Genomic DNA, 8,159 nt, shown 5'->3' on the forward strand with positions numbered 1-8,159 from the left:
CAGCCTGTCCTCATAGCAGAGGTGCTACAGCTCCTGGATCTCTTTGTGGCCTCTTCTGAACTCGTTCCCACAGATCTATGTCCCTCTTATGGTGTGCACACCAGAACTGGACGCAGTATTCGAGGTGGGGTCTCACAAGAGCAGAGTAAAGGGAGAGAATCACCTCTCTTGACCTGCTGACCACGCTTCTCTTGATGCATCCCAGGACAGGGTTGGCCTTCTGGGCTGCATGAGCGCCCTGCCAGCTCATGTTGAGCTTCTCATCTATCACACCCCCAAGTCCTTCTGTTCAGGGCTACTCTCAATCTACTCTGTGCCCAGTTTGTATTTGTGCCTGGGATTGGCCCAGCCCAGGTGTAGGACCTTGCATTTTGACTTGTTGAAGCTCATGCAGTTTGCACTGGCCCATTTCTCAAGCCTGTCAAGGTCCCTCTGGATGGCATCTCTTCCCTCAAGTGAGTCCACGGCACCACACAGCTCGGTGTCGCCGGCAAACTTACTGAGGGTGCACTCAGTGCTGTCATCCATGTCGCTGACAAAGATGTTGAACAGCACTGGACCCAGAACAGAGCCCTGAGGAACTCCCCTTGTCACTGGTCTCCACGTGGACGTTGAGCCGTTGTCACGCTGTCACGAAGTCACGACGTGCTTTCTGATACATGAAGTGTCGCTGACGACTGACTCAAGCGTGGTTGGTATCAGTCCTTTACCCATGTCTGTTCATTGCAAAGCTGCTCCTGTTTCATTGCTCTCTGCTCCTGTTTTTATCCTGTAGTCACCCTGATCTTTTCCTTGGATCCTCTTGCTTTTTGTACGTCTTGGACAAGGACAGTTTCTCTTAACTGTGTATTGAAGTGTTCACCTTCCATCTCTTAGCTGGATTAGGAAGGAAGTATACTGATGCTTGAAAACTTGCCTACAGTGGTTCTGTCCCAGGATTTTTAAAATTACAATCTTTTGCCACGCAATTTATACAGCTTCCAGCTGCTCCAGTCAGGTGGTTTCTCACTGTTACACTTTCTTGTCAGTGAGGAGCCAGCTCCAGGCTCCTTCCCCAGGTCAGTGCTTCACACAGTACTTGAGAAGTGGTTCCTGCAATAACTTTGTCAAAAACAGAGATGCAAAACAGAAACAGGGAAGGCAGTCTAGTAAAAAATACGACCGATTTATTTATTCAAATTTATTAGACTGTCCGAAAAAAACAAATCCACACACCACTCCCAAAGGCTAGAACTTGCTGCAGGGCAAGCATTGCCTTCATCAATAATTTGAAGTAAAGAGACAACATGCTTTTAAGTCCAGCAGTAGTATCAAAGGCAGCGAAGTAACTGAGAGGTCACAAACAGCAGGAAATGATTTGAGACAAAAGAAGTGACCGCTGCACAAACCCAAGACCCAAAATCAAAAGGAGGAATGCTTGACTGACTTGCTTGCCAGGCTTGAGTCAGTGATTGAAGTGGTGACAGGTAAGAAATATTCAGAAGTTTAACACAGGGTTAGCAATGGCGAAACTGAACAGAAAGCATAGTAGAATTAGATTAAAAATTAAGATCTAAAATAAGTCTCTGAGCAATTGCTCCATGGAGAAAATACTGCAGTCATATTCAAAGCCTGAAAATTTATTGATGGAGAATTTTATCAGCAGAAACCAGAAGAATGACTAGACACTGGGAGAGACTGGTACCACCAGTCCTTCCTAATCCAGCTAAGAGATGGAAGGTGAACACTTCAATACACAGTTAAGAGAAACTGGTGGGATGGGGAATGACAAGGCTGGGACTCTTCACTTGAGAGGATAAAGCTGTGGGGGGTTATGATCGAGGTTGATACAGCTGTGGAGGTAGTGATAACCTAAATGCAACAGGGGGGAGCAAACACTGAAGCTATTAATTTGTCATCTTAAAGGAGATAAGGGAAAGAAGCTTGTTTACATAGCAGAGGGGGAATATCTGGTTTCTGTCTCCAAGGAGGCTGTGGAGGGAGACAGAACTGTGTGTTCAGAAAGGGATTGGACAGCTTCGTCCTGCAGACGTGAGAAGGGGAGGAGATGTATCTCCCTAATGAAACCTTATGAGTGCTCTGAGAGTGTGGGAGAACCTGGGCTGGGGGATAACTCTCTAAAGAGCATCTTCACTTGTGGCTGCTGGGAGCTATGTTCTGCACTAGGCGGGCCACTGATCTGACTTAACGGGTTTCTTCTTGTGTGAAGTGCTGATTTCCTTCTTTCAGAGTGGCTGCTCTCTCGTGGAGTCTCATTTAAAGAGCTGATGCAGTAGAGGAACTGCCGAGTACATGGCCTTTTCTGTGAAGAACTGATGCTTAGTCTTTATTGGCACATTCACTTCCGGTGCTAATACTTTAATTTAGAAAGATAGAAGAATATAAAAAATATAATGTCCTTTTACTTTCCTTTACTTCCTCCTGTTCCGTTTCTTCTGTCTCACTTTCTTTTCCACTTGTATCTTTGAGCAGTGTGATTGCATCCTGTCTGTAAATAACCTTTGAGCTTTCTGAAGTGGAGATGATCACCTAATACAATTTTATATACTAAAATATTCAGTACCCTACCCTATGGGTCTATCATTGAAGTAATATTTGTCTATTTTCTTATATGTTTTCAAATAGGAGCTGGGACTTAAGAATTATGAGACTCTTGGACTCAAAGCTACTTTTCTTAGGGTTGGAGTAGATGGCTAAAATACTGCCCCTGTTTCTAAATTTTCTCAGCACGTCAGCTTACGTGTTTCCTGATCGTGTTTGTATGGCTTTAGTGTGTTTAGTTGCAGTATGCTATGATTTTTGAATATCAAAATGATTACCAAACGGTAAGTACCTGAAACCTATTACTCTATGGACCACCTGTCTCAAAATTCTGACCTCTTGTGTAATTTAAATGTCACCTCAGTCTTTTAATTCTCTTGTTTCAGGAAGTTAAGAAGGATATAGAGCCCAAGGATGATGCCGTGCCACTCAGGAGGGAGAAATCTGGCAACGTAGCCAGTCTTGTGCAGCGTATGAGCAGCTATGGGCTTCCAGCAGGAGGATTTCAGCCTCATCCCCCGTCCAAAAGCTTCAAGAAGAGTATGTAGTTATGTAGTCTTTCCAAGTCCTTCGATTGCGTAAGCTGCTGACATGCATGTTTTTTAATAAGTGTGAATTATTTAATGTCTGACTTAGTTTTAATGTTGTATGGAAAACTAGAGACATAGGGGGAAAAACTTGGATTCTAAGCCAGATTCTCCTGGATGCATGGGCAGAAAGCTTATACGTAGTTCTTAACAGCAGCAGCAGGGATGAATTTTCCTGGGTGACAAGTTTTAGACCTCCTTCCAGATTCAAGAGTGTTGCTCTGTGACTTCAGGTGAGCTCTGCTTCGATCATCAGGTACCTGAATGAGACCTGCAGGCCTTCTCGTGATAATCAAACATCTTTCTGTGATCATTTGTTTTAAATACAAAAGTTGTGCTACAGATTCAAGGCTTTGTGACAAGGAAACACTCTGTATTTTGGGTTCCTCTCTGTTTGGTAGGCTTGCTTCTGGTATGAAATAAGGCCAAGTTGGTGGTGTCTTAAGAAAAAGTAGTGGTCTTTCTTTTTTAAGTGCAGCCCCTAGGATGGTTGGGTGTGCAGACTTGGTGGATCTGTACCTCTGGTTTCTATGTTTCAATGCCAGTTTTTAAATCAAGGTGACAGCAGAAAATGTAGCGGTCCCTACGTCCAGAAAATTGACTTGTGGTTTGTATTGGGACGCCTCAGTCTTGAAAGAGACATTGCTCTAAATTACTCTGTCTTCTCCTCTCTTGTAAGGGACTGCAGACAATGATGATTGCAGCTTGCTTTTTTTAAAAGAAAGGATTCAGAACTCACTGTTTCTGGTGTATTTATGCTTTGAGCTTTTTCCCATAAAAGGAGAAGAGCCACTAGTATTTTAAAGCCCTGACATGGGCCCACTAGATACACAGATTTGTTGAAACCTTATGGGCAACTAAGGATGTTACCTTCAAAACCACTTTTCGGTGAATCTGGTCTGTATATGCGTATTGACAACTGCACATACGTGCCTGTTAGATGTTTGCAGCAGCAGGCTTTTGTAAATCTGGCCTGAAGGGTTAAAGTTATTCCTAGATTGATGCAATTTCAGAGGCTGCTCTGAAAGGGAAGCAGTGTGATCCTTATGGGTCCTTCCACCTTGAGGTATTCTAGGATTCTGTGGTTCTAGGAACATAATCCATTACCAGTACAGATGTTGGCTGTTCTCTTTGGTCTCTCTAACCCTGGAATGATCCCATATTCAGCAGGTCTCGTCCTCATGCTGGTGGCTGTGGCCGGAGCAGCGGGTACACTTGGTTTCAAACTCTGCCGTGCTCTGCCTTGTCTCATCCTCCCTGAATAAAATGGTGTTCACACACCTTCCTTTAAGGCCATAAGTGTTTACTTGGCATGATGACAATCTCTGCGTTTGCATTTTGCTTGCTGTTCCCTCTTTCCTGGAAGATTATTTAAACAGCTCTTGCAGATCTTATTTGCTCTGTGCCTGGACAGTCGTTCCCTCTCTTCAAAAAGTTTCCAGTGCTTTGTCTTTCCATTTCTGGTTCATAACCTGGTAAAATGAGGTTTACAACATTAAAAAGAAAATTAAGCTCCTTTAACAGCAAGTTTCCAGTGTGGAGTGAGGTGGATTTTCTCTGCCTGGGAAGTCCCTTGTGGTGTTCTCATGTGCAGCTCTTACTGAATTTGGGTGCATTCTGGGTACCCTTTTATATCAGATTATTTTATTCAGGAATTAATTTTTTCAGTTATTATTTACCTTTATTCAGGAAAAGGCAGATACAGAAGGTGAGCTTAGTTATTACAACAAAAGGCTAAAGATGATTTATCCTGTACAAAACGAATAAAACCTGAAGCCAAAGAAGTTGTTTTGGAAATGGACAGAATTGCCTGAGGGGCTGCGAGCCCAGCAGTCTTGAAGCACCATGTGAAGCTAGAGTGGTGTTTTCGGAGCGGATGGTTTAGCTTCAGAGGTTAATCTAGGGATTTTTGAAACCGGAAGGCAGTTTCCTAAACTGGGTACTGCCAAAACCAAACCTCAGGTGAGAGTTCTGGGTGCAGAATGCATCTGCGGTTTTTGTTTCCTTCCCTACTTCCCCATTTAGATAGAATTACAATAGCAAAAGGAATGCTGGGATCAGATTTATAGCAAATGGCCATGACTTTTTAGTTTGCCTGTTTTTGGTATCAGTTAATCTCACACAAAGGAGGAGCCCTGAGAACGCTGTAGGAGGTAGTAAAGGCCAGTGAACCGTTTATTGCAATTACTGCTTACCCTACAATCCCTCTTGGCTGACGGATGAATGTCAGTGGAGTTAAAAGCAGAGTGTATTATGTGGGCAATTACATGTTATTAGAAATAACCCACAGATCTGCATACTTTCGGTTTGTTTTCTGCCCCTTCCAAGCTCTTTAGAAGACCATATACCAGCATGTAGAAAATTCTTAATTTGGCGAGCCCTCTCTCGGAAATTGCAGATGCTGAATATTACTCAGATGCCTGGTGTGTTTTGTACCGAGGCTGCTGGGTGTGGCGGTCTTCTAAACATCTGACTTTGGACTTTCAGCACTGCTATAATAAGACAGGGATCAATCTTGGAGGCAGCATCCCTGTTTTGAAAAATTTTTACCCATCTAATCTTAATTCCTGAATCTTGAGAATGGAAGGAGTGCAAAATATAAGAGAAAGTACAGAAATTACACAGCTCCCAGTAGCTTAAGCTTTACTGCTTCAAGCTTTTGATTTGTATTTTCACCTAAACTGTGGCAGATTGTTTTTGAGGAGGGCAGGGAGCATGTGTGGGTTATAACTCAGGATGACAGTTGCTTTCAAAAATGTGCTGGCTGCTCTATTGTGGAAAAGGTCTAAAGGCATGGCCTTGTGTTCAAAGGAGAAGTACCCAAACTCTCCAAGCTGTAGCATCACTCCAGGATATGTGCAGAGTAATTGCACAGTGGTAGGTTCACACGGCTCTGACTGGAAGGGTTGTTGGAAGCCACGTCAATGCTCTCACCTTTTGGGATGTCATTTTGTTTTTAATGCCTGCAACTCTTGAATGATATGTGGCAAGCGTCTAAAGACTGCACTTTATTTTTGCCTTTGTCAGATGCTGCTAATTGAAGTTGAGGTTGAATTTCTGGACTCCATACTGGCACTGAGAAAAGGGAGGGCTTCTTGCATTCGCAGATAGAAATTAGTTTAGATTTTGAAATATGAGCTGCGCAAATGTTAGCATTACCTCAGCAAGATCTTCATTAGAGGGCAAAAAGGCAACTGGCACTTCAGCGTCGTGCAGAACAAAGCGTGTTACTTCTTTGAGGTTTGCTTAGAGACTGGAGGCTCAGACTTGCACATTTGCTTCCAAGCAGTGTTAACTGCCAGCTGGCATTGGTTGTCACTCATGCAGATTTGGTCAGGAAAGAGCTTGAAAGATCATTGCAGTGGGGACTTATCTGACTTGCTCATGTCAACCTGTTTTCTATAGTGTGTTGGTAATTGACGGTGTGTTGTGTGTTTGTAATCGGTGAAGCTTGATGTTTTTCAAGCTCTAAGATACAGCTAGCTGACCTAAGGTGACACAAGCAAACTGGAAAGCTAGCAAGAAAAGCTACATAGCGTTTTGGGATTGTTTATGGGTGTTGTGGTCAGATTTGATCCCCAGGAGCTGAGCGGAGGAAAAGTGAGTTTTCCTTTGCAAGTGTTCTTACTTTTCCCGTTTCCCTTGAACCAGGGTCCAAGAAGCGACAGTGCAAAGTGCTCTTTGAATACGTTCCGCAGAATGAGGATGAGTTGGAGCTCAAGCTGGGGGATGTAATCGACATCATTGAAGAGGTGAGCTGTTTTACAGAGCCAGTTGTCTCTTTTGGTGGCCAAAAGTCAAACTGCTTTTTGGCCGATGGCTTGAATTACAAGGAAGTTGGCAAAAGAGCATGAGAAGTAGGGTTTTGGAAGCTGAAGCACAAGCTAATAGTTTAGGAGGTCCTTCCCTCAGAATCTAATCCTAAAGCAATGGGATATTCAGGGGAAGTGTTTGATCACCACAGCAATAAATTGTGATATTACACAGATGCCTTTTTTGAAAGGCTGTTATATAGATTTTTTGTCCCTGTTTATGTGATCCTTGTTTTTAGGATGCTTATGCTCAAACCATTTGGCCAGTTGCCGATAAGCTGACATACTCTTAACTTTTAGGTGGATAATGTTATTTTACGTGATTTTCCAGTTTCATGCCTTCTTGCAAACTCATTAAGACTTTGAACTAATAGTAACGGTATTCAACAGAGAAGCCTGTGCCTGTAGTCCAATATACTCAACCCACTTACACAAGAATACGAAGCATACAAATGCACTCAGTGACATGTTATTATTTCTATTGCCTTCCTTTTCCACTGGGTAAAATATACAGTTCAAGATATGTCTTGATGTTCAGACTTTGATGGCAGTGTCCCTCTGTATTTGAGGGGGGAGGTGTTGGAGTGGAGGTTTCTTATCTTTTCCTGCCAAAGTGCTTCCTTGGTACTTGTTCCATTCAATAAGAACTTGGGTTGAATCTGTGGGAAAAGTGACTCTTACGAGTGTCATCTGTCAGGGAACATGTGGAAACGACCTGCACAATTGCAGAAGGAACCTTTTCAGAACTAGGTGGAAAACTTCTGCATGGTGTGCTCTGACCTTTGCTGGTGCCATCTCTTCTTACAACCTTGCTGAGGGTCTGAGGCAGAAGACAGAACTTTTCTTCCTAGCCATGTGTCTGGTGGTGCTTTATGAAATCTGTGTTTTTCAAATGCATGACCTCTTTTGAAGAGAGTTCAAACTCTCCAGGATCCCAGCAGTTGCCAGGAAGGACTCTTCCATGGAGCGAGTACAGAAGAGGGCAACAAGGCTGGTGAAGGGCCTGGAGAATAAGTCTTACGAGGAGCGATTGAGGGAGCTGGGTCTGTTCAGTTTGACAAAGAGGAGGCTGAGGGGGGATCCCACCATGCTCTACAATTACGTGAAAGGACATTGTAGAGAGGTTGGTGCTGGTCTCTTCTCACAGGTAATTAGGTACAGAACCAGGGGAAATGGTTGCAAGTTGCAACAGGGCAAGTTTAGGCTGGACATGAGGAAG

The 8,159-nt window shown here is 43.4% G+C and overlaps 1 protein-coding gene across 1 annotated transcript in view; it reads left to right on the plus strand.

The window, feature by feature from the left end:
- Window positions 1-2,927: 2,927 nt before the first annotated feature.
- The window catches only part of LOC104273969 (CD2-associated protein-like), a gene marked incomplete at both ends in the record, with an annotated part of 16,036 nt that continues 10,804 nt past the window's right edge, over window positions 2,928-8,159 (plus strand). The window contains 2 exons of the mRNA XM_009869477.1: window positions 2,928-3,081; window positions 6,780-6,880. Coding sequence (XP_009867779.1) covers window positions 2,928-3,081; window positions 6,780-6,880 — 255 coding nt within the window. The remainder of the gene's footprint in view (window positions 3,082-6,779; window positions 6,881-8,159) is intronic.

Source organism: Apaloderma vittatum, unplaced genomic scaffold (assembly GCF_000703405.1).
Source record: "Apaloderma vittatum isolate BGI_N311 unplaced genomic scaffold, ASM70340v1 scaffold7140, whole genome shotgun sequence".
NCBI lineage: Eukaryota > Metazoa > Chordata > Aves > Trogoniformes > Trogonidae > Apaloderma > Apaloderma vittatum.